Below are 18,874 nucleotides of genomic sequence, written 5' to 3'. Positions count from 1 at the left end.
TGATGTAGGATTTCAGCTGCTCAACAGGTTGGGGTCTCTGTTGTATTTATCACTTCATAATGTACCAAATGTTTTCGGTGGTGAGAGATCTGGACTGCAGGCAGGCCATTTTAGCGCCCAGACTCTTTTAATATGGAGCAATGATGTTGTAATACATGCTGAACGTGGTTTGGCGTTGTCTTGTTGAAATAATCAAGGCCTTCCCTGAAAAAGGTCTGGGTCGCAGCATATGCTGCCAGAACATGTATATACCGTTCAGTATTAATGGTGCCCTCACAGATGTGCAGGTCACCCTGCACCATCATGAACACTGGCTTTCAAAATGTGCACTGATAACAAGCTGAGTGGTCTTTAGCCCGGAGTACACAGTGTCCATGATTTCCAAAAAAGAACTTCAAATTTTTATTTGTCGGACCACAGAGCACTTTTGCACTTCCCCTCAGTCCATGTTGAATGAGCTCAGGCCCAGAGAAGGTGGCAGCGTTTCTGGATCCTGTTTGTAGATGGCGTCTTTCTTTGTGTTTTAGAGTTTTAACTTGGCATTTGTGGATGCAGTGCTGAACTGTTTTCACAGACAGTGGATTTCAGAAGTGTTCCTGAGCCCATGCAGTGATTTCAGCTACAGAATCATGTCTGTTTTTAATGCAGTGCTGTCTGAGGGCCCAAAGATCACAGCCAGCAAATACTGTTTTTTGGCCTTGTCCCTTGTATACAGAGATTTCTCCAGATTCTCTGAATCTTTTAGTGACATTATGTACTGTAGATGATGAAAAACAAAAGTTCTTTGCTATTTAATGTTGAGAAACGTTTTTCTTGAATCCTTGCACTATTTGATCGTGCAGTCTTTCACAGAGTGGTGAACCCCTCCCCCTCTTTACTCCTGAAACACCTCTCTCAGATGCTTTTTTATACGCATATCATGTAACTGATCTGTTGCCAATCAACTGCCAGGTGTTTTTAGCACTACACAACTTCATCAGCCTTTTGTTGCACCTATCCCAAAGTTTTTGGAATGTGTTGTTGGCATCAGATTCAAATGGGCAGATGTTTTTCAGAAAAACAATAAACTTTCTCTGTTTTGACTTTGGATATGCTGTCTTTGTACTATTTTCAATGAAATATAGGAGTTTAAATGATTTTCACAGCATTTCCTTTTGTATTTATTTACATTTTGCTCAGCATTCCAACCAAATGGGCTTGTTACAACACTCTGTAAGCGTTTGGAAGTGAGAAGACCAACTGCTGTGGTTCTGAAAGGGAAATGTTTTAGTTTGATATAGGATTTCAGCTGCTCATCAGTTCGAGGTCTCCTTTGTCAAATTTTTGCTTTATAATGTGGCACATATTTTCAATGAGTGACAGGTCTAGACTGCAGCCAGGCTAGTTGAGTGCCCTGAGTCATTTACTACAGAGCCATGCTGTTGGAGAACATGCAGAATGTGGTTTGGGGTTGTCTTGTTGAAGATGTCCCTTTACTGTTTGGAATCAACTCCATCCATTCTTGTCACTTGGAATCGGAATCAGAGTCGATTTCAAAACAGCCCTAAAAAACTGTATGTATGTAGCCCTGCTGTGATTGGCTAGTAGTATCCTGCTTCCTGTGCTGTTATTGGCCAGTAGTTCATACTTGCTACAAGTGTGATACAAGGGGGCAGTCGTGGGCTGGAGGTTAGGGAACTGGCCCTGTGACCAGAAGTTTTGCCAGTTCGGTGTCCAGCACCAACAATCCATGACTGAGATGTCCTTGAGCAAGACACCTAACCCCCAATTGCTCCCTGGGCACCGTGGATAGGGCTGCCCACTGCTCCGGGCAAGTGTGCTCCCTGTCCACTAGTGTGCATGTGGTGTTTCACTTAAATGCGGAGGTGGAATTTCCCCGTTTGTGGGATTAAAAAAGTATCACTTAACTTAATAGCCAGTCTAATGGCTGTTAAAAAATTCTCTTTCTTTCATTTAATAAATATTAAACATTTTTTAGAAATTAGACCTAATTAAGTTTCAGGTTAATATAGCAGCTTGATTTTTAAAGTGTCTTAAAGGCTGTCTGACAAAGTTGTTCATGGTCATCACGAATTTAAAGGGGAACTCCACCAATTTTTCAAAATGTCTGCATAATTTAGTGGTAGAGATGTAAACAGAGTCATCGAGGGCGGTTTCGTGTAAAATGGCTCATTATAGAGAAACGTACAGACTTCTTTAGGGACTATTTAGCCTTCGAACACCCTTCACAGTAGGAGTAGCTTTTAACAGCAAATGGATTTGAGAATAGCTTTCCTTCCTCTATAGTTTAGACAAAGACAGATTTTTCATGAAAGTGAATAGGCCCACAGTTTTATGTATTGTTTTTATTTTTAATTGCTTCTTTTCACTTAGAAAATCAACAAAACATGTCATTTGATCAGGGTGCCCAAATTTTAGCATGTAACTGCATGTAAATATCTTGGATGTTCACAGACACCAATTATTTGATTGTATATCATGTATTTTTTGGGACCTAGCTTTGAGACATCAGTTACTACTGATTTTTACAGGAATAGCAGAAATGTCCAAAAATATGTAGTTAAAGTAAAGAGATATTTCATAATTAGAAAGAACCTCCCGTCTGTATAAACCATATTGGTTAGTCCTCTGACCAAAGACTAAATAGCAGGATAAAAACTCACTTTTTATCCATTTACTTTGGCTGATTTATGAACATATGGACCAAAGTACATTACTTCAACAGTAATGGTGATTTATAATGGACAGCTGTGACTAGCAGGTGATTTTTATGCAGTCCTCCCTCTAGTGGTGCGAAGTTGTCATTGTATGGTTGCCATCTATCACTTTTAGAGGCACTCTGCTCTGTGTCTGAAATACTTTGTTTAATTGAATGATTTTACAGTAGAAAGAAATGATAAAAGGAGTATCTCTAAGAGTAAGGTATGAATTACAGGGGTCTTTGAGGGTCTGGGACACCCTAATTGCTCTCTTGAAACACTGAAAGCAACCAAGACTCGAAAGGAGTGACTTCCTAACAGCATGAGGAATAAAACACTGAGAGAAACCAAGACTCAAAGGAAGTAAAAGGAAATAGACCCCAGCTTCCTTTGGGCTGCACTGCATAGCAGAACGTTTAGTCTGAAACTGGACCCATTAACCCATAACTTAACCTAATATTTACATTTACAGCATTTAGCAGACGCTCTTATCCAGAGCGACTTACAAGAAGTGCTTTGTCTATCCAGAGAAAGTGTCTTTGCTAGTTACCAATAGGTTAGACAGAAAGACAGTCCTGAGCTCAGATACTGCTAGAAACAAAGTCACTGTAGATACAGAGAGAAAAGGAAGAGAGTTGAACACAGAACTCTGTGCTGTACAGTACAATACAATACAATACAATACAACACAGTAAACTACAATACACAGTGCATTCAGCAATAAAGTAAACTACAGTACACAGTGCAATACAATAAAATATAATGTATAAGTGCAGAACAATATATTGTAATCAATTCTTAATTCAATGCTGATTTAAGTGCTGTGTAAAGAGACGTGTCTTCAGTCTGCGTTTGAAGACAGCAAGAGACTCTGCTGTTCGGACAGCCAGTGGGAGTTCATTCCATCACCTGGGTGCCAGTACAGAGAACATTCTCGACGCTTGTCTTCCATGCGCCTTGAAGGATGGCGGGTCAAGCTCGAAGGCTTCAAAGACAGAATGTTGAGTCTCCAATTCACAGAACTCCTGTAGTCTGGCAGGCTTATCATTTTAAGGCCCACTGCTAACAACAGGATGTGTTTGTCTGATCAAGGTTTGCGTTGAGCCATGGAAGTTTATACTGGTGTTAAAGCTGAAACGTTGTGGTGCAAAGTAACTTAAACAGGAGATCAGATGATTAAAGGGTTCTTTGCATCATGAAAGTGTTCTTCAGGTGGAGAATTTACTGAAGATGTTCAAATCTTTTTGGAAAGGGTGTGTATAGCACCGAAATCAGGTCTGATATTGTTATGATGTCAAGATTGTAACAATAGAAGAACCATTTTTGGTGCTGTAGAGAAACCTTTTCAAAAAGGCTCTACGCCGAACCATCTACAGCACATTCTCTATCAATCTGAAGAATGATTGCACAAAGCAAAGAACTTTTTAATCATGCAAATTGTTCTTTGCATGTTCTTGATTTTATATAGAACCATTTTCTTTACTAAAGAACCCTAGAAGAACAATCTTGGAGTGTAGCTCCAACCCTCATCTAATACACCTGATCTAGTAGATAATGAAGATCTTCAGGGGTGTCTGAATATTAGAGCCTGGTGAGCTGGATCGGGATTCTCCAGGGTGGTAGATCTTCAGGACCAGGAATGAGCACCCCTGGTTTAAACTCTTTGGATGGTTCCTGTCACCATCACTGTGAACAGCTCTGATTTGGTAAGTTAATTAATGAAGCATTTCACACCAAGCCGCTCTGAATGACTTTAACCTCTGTAAAGAAAACTACATTCTAACCAAATCCACTGTTTACTGGTCTTGTAGTCGGCCTTCCCCATTTCACGTTAGCTTTTCTTGCTTTTGCACACCTGAATCAACTCATCAGCATAGTGTGCAAACAAAAATTTAACTAGAAACAATAAATACAATAAATTAAACAGACATTAGACACTGTAAACAGACAGGACAGTGCAGCACCGACACAGCACTCATTCTGGACATGAGGTAGTGGAATAAGATGTGGAGATATTAACATGCTGTGATCTTTAGTTCAGTCCTTGTGAGTGGGGGGGGGGGCGGGCTTTAGTTCATTCCTTGTGATTGGGGGGGCGGGCTTTATTTCAGTCCTTGTGAGTGGGGGGGGGTGGCGGGCTTTAGTTCGGTCCTTGTGAGTGGGGGGGGCGGGCTTTATTTCAGTCCTTGTGAGTGGGGGGGGCGGGCTTTAGTTCGGTCCTTGTGAGTGGGGGGGCGGGCTTTATTTCAGTCCTTGTGAGTGGGGGGGGCAGGCTTTAGTTCAGTCCTTGTGAGTGGGGGGCTTTAGTTCAGTCCTTGTGAGTGGGGGGGCGGGCTTTATTTCAGTCCTTGTGAGTGGGGGGGCAGGCTTTAGTTCAGTCCTTGTGAGTGGGGGGCTTTAGTTCAGTCCTTGTGAGTGGGGGGGGGCTTTAGTTCAGTCCTTGTGAGTTTAAAAACCTGATTGCTTGAGGAATAAAGCTGTTGCAGAGTCTGGCTGTGGTGGCACGGATGCTCCGGTACCTTCTGCCAGATGGCACAGAGAAAAAAGTCTGTGTGAGGGACGAATGGGGTCGTCCACAATGCTAGTGGCTTTCCGGATACAACGTGTGGTGTAGCTGTCCATGATGGAGGGGAGAGAGACCCCACTGAAAAATTCTGAGGTGGTGCAATTCCCAAACCAGGCGATGATGCAGCTGCTCAGGATGCTCTCCACAGTCCCCCTGTAGAACATAGTGAGGATGGGAGGGGGGAGATGAGCCTTCTTCAGTCTCTGCAGGAAGTAGAGGTGCTGCTGGGCTCTCTTGGCTATGGAGTTGGTGTTGAAGGACCAGGTGAGGTTCTCTGTGATGTGGAACTTGACCAAGACTCACAGCCTAGCATTAAGAACAGCCTGAACATTTTCAGATAAGCCTCAAACAAGGAAAGTGCCTCCAGGCAAAAGCATAAAGAAAATGCAGTGATGCCGGATGATGAACCTGCTAGAAAAACCAGCGTATGTTGTGTTTGGGATGCTGGTGTGCTGTACGTTCTATTGTTTGATTGTTTTTTTTCCTTTATCCTGCTGTAAAACTAAAAGAGAACTTAATCAAGCAACACTGATCCGTAACATAAGTGTGAGCAAGAGCACAGTTTGATAGATCTTGCACAACACAATTACTGTAGTGGGCCCAGCGTACATTCACTTGAAGAATGACCATGTGTTCTTTCAAAGATGCTTGGCCGAATGCCCGGGGTGTATTGCAGATGCACACATAGCGGTATTGCAGTGGTGATGGATGATTACCTCACACCTGGCTATTCTCCACGCAGTGCATTAGCCACGGCAACATGAACTGTTAGTAACTTGTGACAAATAGTAGTTTCTAAAGGGAAGTGCGACTAAGTGGATTTACACAAACTTTGTTTCATTTGTCTCTCTCAGGCAGCCCAGACTAACCAAGTAGTACAGCAATTAATGAGTTTGTTTCCTACATTTTTCTTTCTTATTTACCTTCATTCTTTCCATCTTATGAGATCCCCTGAGCTTGATCCCCTGAGCTGATAGTATGTGACTGAAGTGCCCTTTGCCCTTAAGCAAGGCACCTAACCCCCAACTGCTCCCCGGGCGATGCGGATAGGGCTGCCCGTTACTCCGGGCCAGTATGCTCACTGCCCCCGAGTGTGTGTGTGCTCACTAGTGGGTATGTGGAGTTTCAGTGCACAGATGGGTTAAATGCAGTGGTGATGTATTCCCGTTGTGGGACTTTAAGACTGATATATTTAAATCACCTCTGTTTTGGCTGTTCTGATTGGCTGCCCTATACTGTAATTAATTCACAGAGGAGTCCTGGCTGAAACACACCTTAGAACTTCTGAGTGGATGGGTGGAGCTAAACCACTATAGACTGTGAAATGTCACAAAGTCAAGCTGAGTTTCCGTGTATGGACTGTATAGAAACTGTATAGAAATGTCCATAAAAGTCAGAGAGCACCCTTCATGTATTTAATTTCCAGTTAAAAGCAGTGAAACGTTTCATTTTAGAGGAGATTTTTCTGAGGACGTTAGATATATGTTCAAAATGGGACTCCTAACAACCACACAAGACCTGGCAGACCACCTATGGTTTATTTTCTTAATACATACGTGAGCCAGTTCTATGTTTTGGGTGTAATTAAAGCTTTCATCTTTGAGAGACAGGAGAAAATCAAGCTCAACTGATCCAAGGAGCTCAAATAAAACCTTCAAATAAAAAGAACATTACTTCATTAACAGGCTTCTAGTTCTGCTCTGTAGGTGACCCTGCCAGTCTGTAGTAACAGCAGAGAAGGGTAAAGTCCAGCTCCTCACTGTTGGGCTGTAGTTAAAGAGGGACAGTTATTTATTACTAGTTATTTAGTTATTTATCGCCCACCACTGCTCTCTACTCTACTTTGGTGATACAAAGCTGAAGTCAGCTATTTGCCAACTTCTTGTTAGAAGAAAATGACCATAATATATTAAAACAACATTAAACTAAGATAATACAGTGGCTATTGTAATTTTTAACATAGAAAATACTCATCTGTGGGGTTTTTTGGTTGCACACTCTGGAGTGAAAGGATATGTAGCTGTCAAGAAGGGGTAAGGGGTGAAATGGAACTGGGTCAATGAGTCTGAAAGGATGTGCAGCTGTCAAGAAGGGGTAAGGGGTGAAATGGGACTGGGTCAATGAGTCTGAAAGGATGTGTAGCTGTCAAGAAGCCGTTACTGAAAAAAAGGAAACGAAGAAAAATCATCAAACAGAGAAGCTGACTCAGATCAATAACTATGTGTTAAGGAGCTAATTAGTTGGATCAGGTATGTTAGGAGAAGGGAAAACACTAAAAACGTGCAGGGTAATGGGACCGTGTGTTGAGGACCACTGTTGTAGATGGTTACATAGAACTTTTTGGAAAATATTTGTTTTAATCTTAGTTTGACATCATAATAGTAGTATCTTTTTGGTGCTATATAGAACCATATACACCACATTCTACTGTATATCACTCTGAAGAGCCATTTCACCACACAGAGAACCATTAAAGGATGCAGCGGTTCTATGTGGAACTCATGGTTCAAAACAGAACGATTCCTTTACTGAAGAACTCTTGAAGAATCATCTTTTTAAGCGTGAATAAGTGGTTTCAAATATACACCAATACAAATACAAATTTTAAAGAAAAATCAGAATGTAATAGTATGCATTGTATACAGATTTAATAAGTTAAATAAGTTATAAAAACATGTTTGTTCTCCCATTGGGTGAGGGGTGGGGTTCTCACAGGCAGCCCTGGTGCAGAACATTTGTGCTGTACACTTTTACTTTTGAACAGTAGTAAGTCGTGACTTCTAAGAGTTAAAGTTAAAGTGTTATATGTTAGTAGTATTGGGTGGATATCTGATCTGCTCTGACAGCGAAACACCTGTGCTGGTCTCCTTCGCAGTGTCAGTTGATCGCAGCTGAACACAATGCAATTCAATACTCTGTGCTGGGAACCTAACGCAGTATATCCACTAGATGGCGCTGTGACGTCATTTCGGTATGCTTTAAGAGGGGACTCCTCTTTTATTTGCATAATTAGGCTGAATTTATTCCAGTGAAGAGAGATTACAGTGACATCTGTCTCATGAAAATTTAAATTTGATCTGTTTAAAGATATTTATCGAGGACTTGTTTACTTCAATGACACTGGAGACAGTGGAGTAGTAGTCATTGTTTTTAATTGTAGAGGCCTAGGCTGTAAGGCATATATACAAACAGCAAAGAATAGAGAGAAAGAGGAAATAGAGAGGGGGGGGCGGAGGGGGGGGGCAAACATTCTCTGTAAGCAGTATTTAATACCTATAACTAGACAATCTCTGCTAATGCGCAGACAAGTGCCTTCTTCCTCGCTGTTTGCCGACAGCAATAATGCACTGGAGATTAGTCTAATGCTTTTAGTGACCTTTTGCTGTGTTTTTTTTATAACTGATAGCTTGGCTCTCCCATTTCTAATACAGCCCGGAGCCATGGACCCGCACAATTATCCTTCAGACAACATTTACAGGAGGAGTGACATTGTGGGATGACCGACGCTCAAAGGAACCAATCAGACTACCGCCTTACGGGTGGGGCGGGAATAACGGCTTTTTTTAGCCAATGGAGACGTTCAGAACGAATCCCTAAACCAATGGGCGATGAGGAGTCACCTGACAGTTTTGTGTATCTGTCAGGCAGAAAACACGCAGAGGAAACCCACGGAGGATCGATACTGAACTCCGAAATAAACAGTGTGGAAGAAGCGGGGCATGTTAAACGTTTCTTTGGGGGAATTTTGATTTTTTTCCCACAGTAAAGGTACGTTTCTGTTCTGTTTCTGTTTTATCCTCTCTGCTTGGAAGAAAAGGTGAACGGTTGGGGTTTTAAACTGCCGTTGCATTTCAAAAGTAGCCTAACGTTCACGCTCCGCTCCGACCGTTACTGTCCGTTAGGCTAGCTCGTTCAGCTAGCGCTGCCGAAATTTACTCACGAAATAAGGATTATCTGGCCGTTTTATATCGATGCCGTGTTATCTAAGCTTATCTCTTGTTACTACACAGGCTCGGTGAAGAACTAGAAAAGCCAGAGTGAATGCCTTGCCTCGTTTACCCGTGTAAATGTTGCCATGTGCCGCCTCTTCAGGATTTAAATCGCATTACTGCTGTTAACGGCGTCGTACGGAGGCTCGCGCTGAGCCCCAAAGTCTTTATTTTTAGCTTAAGGCTAAAACAGAGTCACTTTTTACTGTGGTGTGGTGGTGCTGCTGATAGAGAGCTCACGGTGTGGCGCCCTGTGCAGAATAACTTATGCGCGGGTAATAAATAGATGCAGTGTGTGTGTGTGTGTGTGTGTGTGTGTGTGTGTGTGTGTGTGAGAGTTATGGTCCACAGCAGTCACCTCACCAGCTCAGTTCAGTTAGTTCAGGATCCTGGTACTGTAACGTTACACAAGTGAAAAAGAGGGTTCTTCAAGGGTTCTTTAGTAAAAGCAGTGGTTCTGTTTTGAGCCATTAGTTCTATATAGGACCATTTCATGCTTAAATGGTTCTTTGCATGCTGAAATGGTCCTTCAGGTTGATTTTGGATGTATTGTATAGAACCTTTTTGAAAATGGCTCATATATATCACCAAATAAGGTTCTTCTTTTGTTACAATGTCATGTTTTTTGGTGTTATATAGAAGAGTTTTCAAAATATTTCTACATTCAAGCATGTACCACACATTCTCGGTAAATCTGAAGAACCGCTTCACCATCCAAAGAACCCTTTAAGCATGAAATGGTTCTATATAGAGCTCATGGATGTAAACAGATCCACTGTATTTAATAAAGAGCCATCCTTTTTAAAGAAAAAGATTATTCCACTGTGAGAGCCAACACCCCTTGTTAATGAGTCATGTTTGCTTTTGGGGAGATCACGAGAGTTTTACTTTATGGTTGGGTCAATATTAGTATAGTTGGCGTTTGGTAATCCGGGTCTCAAAGGCTGATCTGTGGTTTGATAAATGGGTTCGTCATGGGGAACTCTTCATCTTTTTTTATGCTCCAGGGTTGGCGTATGCTTGCTGGCTGAAGATAATCCTTTTACGCTAGTCCACACCCCCACACTTCTTTACCCCAGCTCACTCTCTCTGTCACTCACTCACTTCCCCATTTGCACCTTCTCACTCTTCTCTGTTTTGCCACCCTTTCCTGTTTGGCAATTCTGTCCGATTGATTCACATCATTCCTGATCTCCTGTCGTATTCCTCAGACCTTCTGTGTTGCTCTTCTTTGACTTAGCCCCATTTGACCCTCCTCTCTCTTCTTTTCCCCTCAGATGCAGTTCATGCTGCTCTTCAGCAGGCAAGGAAAGCTGCGCCTGCAGAAGTGGTACGTTCCTTTGTCTGATAAGGAGAAGAAGAAGATCACGCGGGAGTTAGTACAGACCGTCCTGGCCCGAAAGCCCAAGATGTGTAGCTTCTTAGAATGGAGGGACCTCAAGATTGTTTACAAGAGGTCAGTGAGGGGTCAGAGGCTTAGTGGGCCGTGGCAAGGTTTAACAGAGTGATTCTCACGGTCCAGTAAGTAAAATACATCCTTGCCAGAAAGCACAAAATGTGCTGTTTAATTCAACTGAGACTGGGAGGTGTTTTGGGCTAAAGAACAGTTACCTGTCAGATTGCTCAACTGTCAGATGTTTTAAACCTCAAATAAACAGCAGCAGTTCACAAAGTCCTAAATTCTAGAAATGTTTTAGTGCTGGCTTCAGAGTTTCCTAGAAATCATTTCTTTATTTCTGTTAACAGTCTTTGGTTTTTCTTATTTGTCTTCAACTCTCTTCACAAAAGGTTTTTCTGTTTGTTTTTTTTTTTGTTTTCGTTTTGATGCTATATTATCTGTTGGCATAATGAAGGCAAATAATGAGTGTTAGTTTTAAAGACTGGCATGAGAAGAGGAGCTCATTTAAATGTTCAGAAATAGTTGTTTGTTCATAATAACAATAAAAAATTAGCTTGTTACAAACAGGGCTTGGAAGCTGAAGCTCTGAGCATAACTATTATTTCAGCATGTCCATTTTAACTCCAAAATAACCTCCCGAAACCAGTAAAAACTAAATGTAATGGTTATACACACACACACACACACACATATATATCGCTGCTGTCGGACGAAAACTTTGTATCTCCATTTTTGTCATTTTTTTCAGTTTCTGGCATAACTTCAATTACATTTTCTGTTAATTTCATAATGAATGAACCAAACAAAATGGCCCAGAATGACTTGGAAAGATGTCTGGTTCCATTGACTTACATTAAAACTACTGTATGTTTTTCGCTTCTCTTGTTAAGTTATCATTTTGGAGATACGAGGTTTTGATCCAACAACAGCTATATATATATATATATATATATATATATATATATATACACAGTGGGGAAAAAAATATTTAGTCAGTCACCAATTGTTCAAGTTCTCCCACTTAAAAAGATGAGAGAGGCCTGTAATTGACATCATACGTAGACCTCAACTATGAGAGACAAAATGAAGGAAAAAAATGTAGAAAATCACATTGTCTGATTTTTAAAGAATTTATTTGCAAATAATGGTGGAAAATAAGTATTTGGTCACCTACAAACAAGCAAGATTTCTGGCTGTCACAGCCCTTTAACTTCTTTTCAATTACAGGCCTCTCTCATCGTTTTAAGTGGGAGAACTTGCACAATTGGTGACTGACTAAATGCTTTTTTTCCCCACTGTATATAGTCCAGTGCAGTGTGTAAAATGTCACATAAAAGTAATTATTATTCCTGGATTTTAATAGCAATTTGAAATGGTTCTTTTCTTGTCAGTTCCAAGTTATCAGGTGTCAGAGAACATAAACATCGTGACATTGTGTATCTTAAAAATGTTAATGTTAAGTATCGTGATACTGTATTTTTGCCAGCCATATCACCCATCAAGTTGTCTTTGTAGTGATATGTTGACAGACACAGGCTATGGAATTGTACTGTTTGTGAATCAGTAAATTTCTTCATCATATAGCTATGAAATAGCCCATAATAATATGCATGAGGTTGCTGTGATAGTATAAGTCCAAATGCAACATTGTGCATTGTCAGTAGGGTTACTGATGAGGAATTCTCATCTTGAAAATGCAAAGATATGTTAGCTGGCTAAATGGTTTCTAGAATTATGACACAAAGAAAGTCAAATGAGAAAGTGTTTGGAAAGCACAGAGGACATTCAGAGCCATTTCCTGCTTATAGATCATGAATCTATAGCCTAAGCACAAAAATACCATAAACATGGGATATAAATCTTGTAAAATGATACATTGAATAAAATCACAGATATGCTGTTGATTTAAAAACGTCTGGGAGTTTGGAGGTTAGACATAAGTAATAATCTAGTGGGCCAGATTATTCATGTTTCTGTTCCAGATCAGTTAAGAATGGTTAGGCTTTCAGTTGCGTTTTTGTTCCTAGCGCAATTCTGTTCGCGTCATACACTGAACCAGTTTGAATATCAGTGCTTTACTGGTGGGATTTTCATAACTATGCTAAGTCTTTGGAATATGAGTGATTTTATCTGCAGAATATCAGTTTGGCCCTCATTCACACATTCCTTGTTTGAACACCCCTTTAGCTTGGTGATACTGTTGGGACAAACCTGTAGCTGCTAATTGGAAGGGTCTGCACATTAGGGGTGGATGATATGGCATAAAAATAGCATGGTAATATTTAGTTTTTCTGAGGTTTAAGAAGATGATATCAGTGTGTTTTTTAAGCAGTTCACTTATAAAACACTATCAGAAGTGTACAATCAGTATTATTCAACTTTTCATAAGCAGGACTGCACTAAATCTGATTAAATAGGACTAATAATAAAGTTTGCAGTTGGTCAGTTTTAAAAGCACTGAGGACATTACAGTATGCCCAGAAAAGCATATTATGACATAATTGATCTCAGTACTGTTAAAGACTACCCCTGCTGCACATTTAGCCTCTATATGAGATCTCTATGACCTGAGTTGACCCCAAAAGAGTTACCAGCTTAACCAGCAGAGTTACTGATTGAGCTCTTTTCGACTGCGTATGTGCTTGCTGGGGGGATGAGAATGGTGGCTTTCTGCTTTTCCCAGATGTTTAATTCATATCTGTCTGCTCATGATTGTGTGCATGGGGATGTGTAATTGAATACATTTGGTTAAAATGAGTGAGGCCATGTATCAGTAACATGGCCCTGCTTTCTTCTGACTTCCCCAGAAGCTGTTTAAGCCTGGCCTTCTCTCATGCACTGTGACCTTTGTGGTGGTGAATAGCTAACCTCTCCCACATTGGCCTCCTCATTATCCTGCAGAGAGGAGTTTCAGGTTAAGGGAGGAATGAAAGAGATTGTTTATCTGATTGGACTGTGCAGAGGGAAGAAATTAGAATATTTAATGTAGTCCAGTTGCCATGGTAGCTGATGGGGTTGGCTGAGGGAACAGGATGGAGAACCACAATGACCTGTGAATGGACATACAGACAGGCAGGTCTGTCAAGAAAGGGACTGCTGCTGTGCACAGTGGTCTCTGACCTCGCTCTAATAAACAACAGTAAAACATGCTCTGCAAGCTGTTGCAGGCAAGCAAAGGTCAGCTGACTACCTGACAACCTGCCTCTGTGTGAGAGTTAAAGAGTAAATGTATAAGATGTCATGGAGATGAATGAGATATAACTACACAAATGTGGAGTCCTATGTAGGCGCACAATAAACAAAAGCCGTGTCTCAAAGCTAAGGATGAAGTTGAGGTAGGGAGTCCTTCCTAGCACTGATATACAAAGACTCATCTCCATTGTTCACTCACGCACATTTGATGGCCTGAGCAGGCGGTACTGCTTCTTTGCAGTTTACTGATGTAAGCAACACTGCAGCAGTGTCCCGAATGTGATGCCTGCAAAGGTTCCTTTTCGGGTTAAAATGCTGCCCAACAAGAGAGCTGCCTTTGAAGTCAGTGACTAGCTTGGCAGCTTCCTTCAGAATGGAACGCCCTACTTAAAGCGGCGTGTTCTTCAGCTGCTGCAGGTTTGGAGCTGTCTTTATTCACTGAGGTGAGTGTAAGCAGCAACTGTGAGTTTGTTGTTTGTTTTAAAGGCCCATGTTCTACATTTTTCTTGTAGAGTTTTATTTCTCTGTCCACTATATGCTTTTGTGTCCTTTTGTTAATGCTGTCAAATGAAACCGACATCCAGCAAGAGCAACAGTGGCTGCATGTTCCATCCAGTGAATGTGTACTGTATCATATATGCAATCTATTGTTCCAGATCCTTCACAATTGTAGCCCTCTTGCTCCTATACCTCTGTTTTGAGGGGAACTGTAGTTTTCTGTAGTTTTCTTTGGTAATGTAGTTTTCTTTCTATGGCTAATATGTACAGAACAAATTGTTAAGTTTATGCTCAAATTCTAAGGATGTCGGAAAAAACAAACTTCAGCTACTTCATTCATATACATTTGCTTCAGCCTGGAACAGTACAGCATTTAGTCCACATCTTCCACTCCAGTAATTGTGATATAGACTGTCTACAGTAACAACACTCTTTATCACTTCAGCCTGAATGAGTGGGGCTAATCTGCTGAAGGTTTAATGGACAGTCATATGTAAATGTGTTCCTGGTTGTGGCAGTGCAGTCATGATGCGTTTAGAGCCTATGATTTCAGCTTGACGCTTTAAGCGATATGTGTGCTCATTACCATAAGGACACTAATTCTGGTCTGACTCATCGAGTAGCTGGACGTTTACGCTTCTCTAGTTACTGAACATATTGACAGTCTAAAATCTGCAGCCGTGACGGTGCATGAGACAAGGAATAACATTTACATCAGCACTGCTCAAATTGTTGCATGTCAGGTTGAATTCACTGCCATGTCTTATGTTTTTGTGAATACATCATCATTAGATCCCTGTCAGCAGATTGATTTGTGGCCTCCGTGTATGCATGCCTTAAGGTTCTGTGAAAGTAAATGCCAAACTGGATGAGCATTTTAGTTCACTGATGACTGATGATGTTGTTAGTATGCAATGCCGCACTGTTGATTAAGCTATTCAGTGGCACGTTTGGTTCCCTCTTTTGTTTGTTTCTTCTGAGAGTACGGTGTAATTTTTATCCGAAGGGTGAGAGAGGGCCGGATTAATATTTCAAGGATTTTTCTTCTCTTTTCTGTTCTTTTTTTCATGAGGAATTTAATCAGTACCAGAGGCATCAAAAACCCAGAGACATTCTGAGGGGTCACCTTGGAACAAGAGTGGGGGAGAATGTAAAACATGGCAGCATGGCCAAGCAAAACATCGGTTTCTCTCTCTCTCTCTCTCGCTCTCTCTGTCTCACACACACACACACACACACACTTGCATGTTCGTCCAAACAGAATTGCTACTCCTTGATAAAGAAGTACAAATCTGGATCTAAACAAGCAACCAGGACCATTAAAAACCACATAAGTGAGAATCCCAGCATGCTTGTTATTTTCAGGGTTAATCTCTTGCCTGAGTGAGGTCATGTACTCTATGTGTTGCAGAGAAGGGTTGAAGAAAAGGTTGATACGACATAATATTGCTGTGAAAAAAAATAGATTTATGACCTGGAGGTATTGTATTATTTAAATATTGAAATTGTATTATTTAGCTAATAATATTTTAATAAGTATTAAGTAAACGCACTGATTTACTGGATTGGCTTCAAATACTCTGGGTGTTTCTGAACTTCAGTACTTGAAAATTTATTCCCAATGCCACCGTTAAAAATGACAATATTTACATTTCATAATGAACTTTGCTTGAACCATGTTGGTTTGTTTCATATAGGACCAAAATGTTTCAAGACAGATGTGCTGTAACATTATGTAAGATAAGGAGACAGATGAGTCTGATTGGATAGTGAGTGAATGACTGGTGAATGATAGGTGAACAGAAATCTCATACAGGACTGACGACTCCGCGAGTTAATTTGTTGATTTTATATTAAGGGCATATAGTTTTCTGCCTGTTTATGTCTTATAGGACCCATTAGCTAGTCTGCTGTCTCTGTCTCTCAGCTCCGTAGCAGTTATGCAGCTCTCTGCGGCTAATTGGCTGACTGACCACGCATTCACCTTCTTCATGTGAATAATGTTTGACAGTCAAAACTAAATTTCTTTTTGTGTAAACTTTGTTTGCGATTATAAAATCTTTCAGTAACTTCTTTTCCTTCAGCTATTCAAAGAAAAAGGTTGATGTAGGGGTTGTCCAGGTTATTGGTTGCCTTTCCAGGAAAAAACTGCTGAGCATACATTGTCCAGGAGTCTGAGCATTTTCAAATGTTCGTTTATGAAGTTTTAGCTTGTGAAATTTGGTCTTACTTTATTAAGTATAACTGTGTAGTTACATATGAATAACATATGCAACAACAATGTAACTACTGTTAATAAGGCTGTGTTACAGATGGATTACAGAAGTACAGCCTATGTAATTACACAAGTGTATCTTCTACACAGGAGCTTTCCTGTAGTGTAGTGTTATATACGTAGTGTGTAATAATGGAGTGGTTATATAGACTGCTTTGGGGGCAATGTAACACATTTAATGTTATAAAAATGAAAATGAGGTGACATCTGCTGTACTGTCACATACGTACAGAATGGTTTAAAGCTGAAACTGGTTCCACTGTCACAGCACTAGAAACACAAATGCTAGCTAAATGTTAGGAAAGCTGGCAGGTACAGTGTAAGTAAGGGCTTAATGTAAGTTATTACATACTTCCTTTTACTGCTGCAAAAGACTTCTGAAAACAACTGCTGTTCCAGTCTGAATACAAATGTAATTACATTGTTATTACAATGTGTTATTACCTTTGTGTAATTACATGAGAGCGAATACTGTTACAACTGAGAAGATACACGTGTAATTACATAAGGTGTACAGCTGTAATGTATCTGTAACAGTGACTAAATTATTAGTAGTTACATTGTTGTTGCATATGTTGTTCACATGTAACTACACAGTTATCAGAGATACTTAATATAAAGTGGGACCTGAACTTTACACTGCTTCTTTTTTATCCAAACAAAACATTTGAAGGTAAAGAATGGGTTTCATTTGTTCAGATTACCCTCAACGTTCAACAGTTGTTTGTAAAAGGGGCACGTCTGGTGACACGGTTAGGCACTAGACAGCAAGGTGATGACTGAGTGGACTTTCAGGTTCTGTCGCTCAGTAGACCTCTATCTGTCGACCTTACGCTTCATCACGAGCATAGCTACCTGACTGCTGTAGTGAAAAAATAAAGCCACTAATCCAGTGTCCAAGAATTATACAGGGTTAAGGTTGCAGCACTAGTGGTTGTGTTCGTCTTTAGCTAATGTTCCATGGGTATAACATGACACGTTTTTATATACATAAACATTTTATATAGATATAAATAATATTCATATTTTAGAGCTTATGACATTGATGGTTAAGTTATTGCCATTTTCTGTTGGGTTTATAATAAAATGCTTTATTTGAAACAATAATACTGTAATAACAATAAGCCCGTAATGATGAAAATTGTTGCTTCAGCATAGTACTGTTGACATCCCTTCTGAATAGACAAAATAAATGCCCAAAACGTTTAAGTTGTGGGAAAAAGATCCTAATATATGACCTCAGTTTAGTAAGACATTTGAACAAGAACATTAAGTCATGGCCATAAGTTAGTTTGGCATTAGAACAAGACAGTTAAGTGATTGTCACGTCTTACTAAGTCATTATTACAACTTGTCTCATTTGCGTGGGCATGCAGTATTTTTAATAAGAAGAGATGTCACCAGTGGGGCTCCATAGAATCTTAAATAAGAAAACAAAGACCGGCGTAACAGACTTGAGTATTCAGATCATTTAGGCTAGGAGAGTTTGGATTGTAAATAAAATGATTTATGTTGTTACAAGCTTGGTTTCTATGACCACCACTGTGAAGAAATCAGAGTTTGTAAGGTCGTCTGCATTGCTACGTTTCACATCACTCTGACTGACTTTGCATCTCAACGTCTGAATTATGAAATGATGAATTTTGAGAAATCAGTGGGACTTACACCTAAGCCAGTTAGTACACTTATATAAAAATCACACTAGAATAGCATCATTGTTCAAGTATTGTGATGAAATTAGATCTGTTATTGAAGGTGACCGTGCTGATAAAATGGTACAGGTGGGTTTCTTTGATCAACAAAGAGAGTGTGAATTAGCAGCAGTACTCAAAGACTGAAGACCGATGAAGTGAATTGCTGGCTGCATTCAGGGACATAGAGAAGAGAGAGAGAGAGAGAGAGAGAGCCAGAGAGAGAGAGAGAGAGAGAGAGCCAAAGAGAGATGTAACTCCAGCCTTTGGCAGGTGCTCTGAGTGTGTATATGTGTGTGGAATGCACAGACAACACCTTGACAGTTTCACAAAGGTGACAGAACAGCTCAGCTGAAGAAAGAAATGGCTGAGAACTGTGAGAGAAGAGAGAGAGAGAGAGAGGGAGTCTTCATGTTGTAAAAAGCCCTAGATTCTAAAATAGAAAAAAAAACAGTTGCTCGAAAACGACTAGGAATGACAAGAGGAAAGACAGAGGAAGAGAGAGAGAGGCAGCAAAAAAGAACAAAGGAGAGACAGACAGCTGGAAAGAAGAGAGAGATGAAAG

The 18,874-nt window shown here is 40.3% G+C and overlaps 1 protein-coding gene across 7 annotated transcripts in view; it reads left to right on the top strand.

The window, feature by feature from the left end:
* Nucleotides 1-8,890: 8,890 nt before the first annotated feature.
* Nucleotides 8,891-18,874, top strand: part of LOC108435569 (AP-1 complex subunit sigma-2) — a 49,540-nt gene continuing 39,556 nt past the window's right edge. For all 7 annotated transcript variants that reach the window (XM_017711498.2, XM_017711496.2, XM_017711499.2 and 4 more), the window contains exons 1-2: nt 8,891-9,033; nt 10,532-10,710. In XM_017711498.2, the coding sequence (XP_017566987.1) occupies nt 10,532-10,710 (179 nt within the window). In that variant the 5' untranslated portion in view covers nt 8,891-9,033. The remainder of the gene's footprint in view (nt 9,034-10,531; nt 10,711-18,874) is intronic.

Source organism: Pygocentrus nattereri, chromosome 9 (genome assembly GCF_015220715.1).
Source record: "Pygocentrus nattereri isolate fPygNat1 chromosome 9, fPygNat1.pri, whole genome shotgun sequence".
NCBI classification, from domain to species: Eukaryota; Metazoa; Chordata; class Actinopteri; order Characiformes; family Serrasalmidae; genus Pygocentrus; species Pygocentrus nattereri.
The sequence above is the reverse complement of the archived record's forward strand: the minus strand, read 5'-3'. Positions and strand labels throughout refer to the sequence as shown.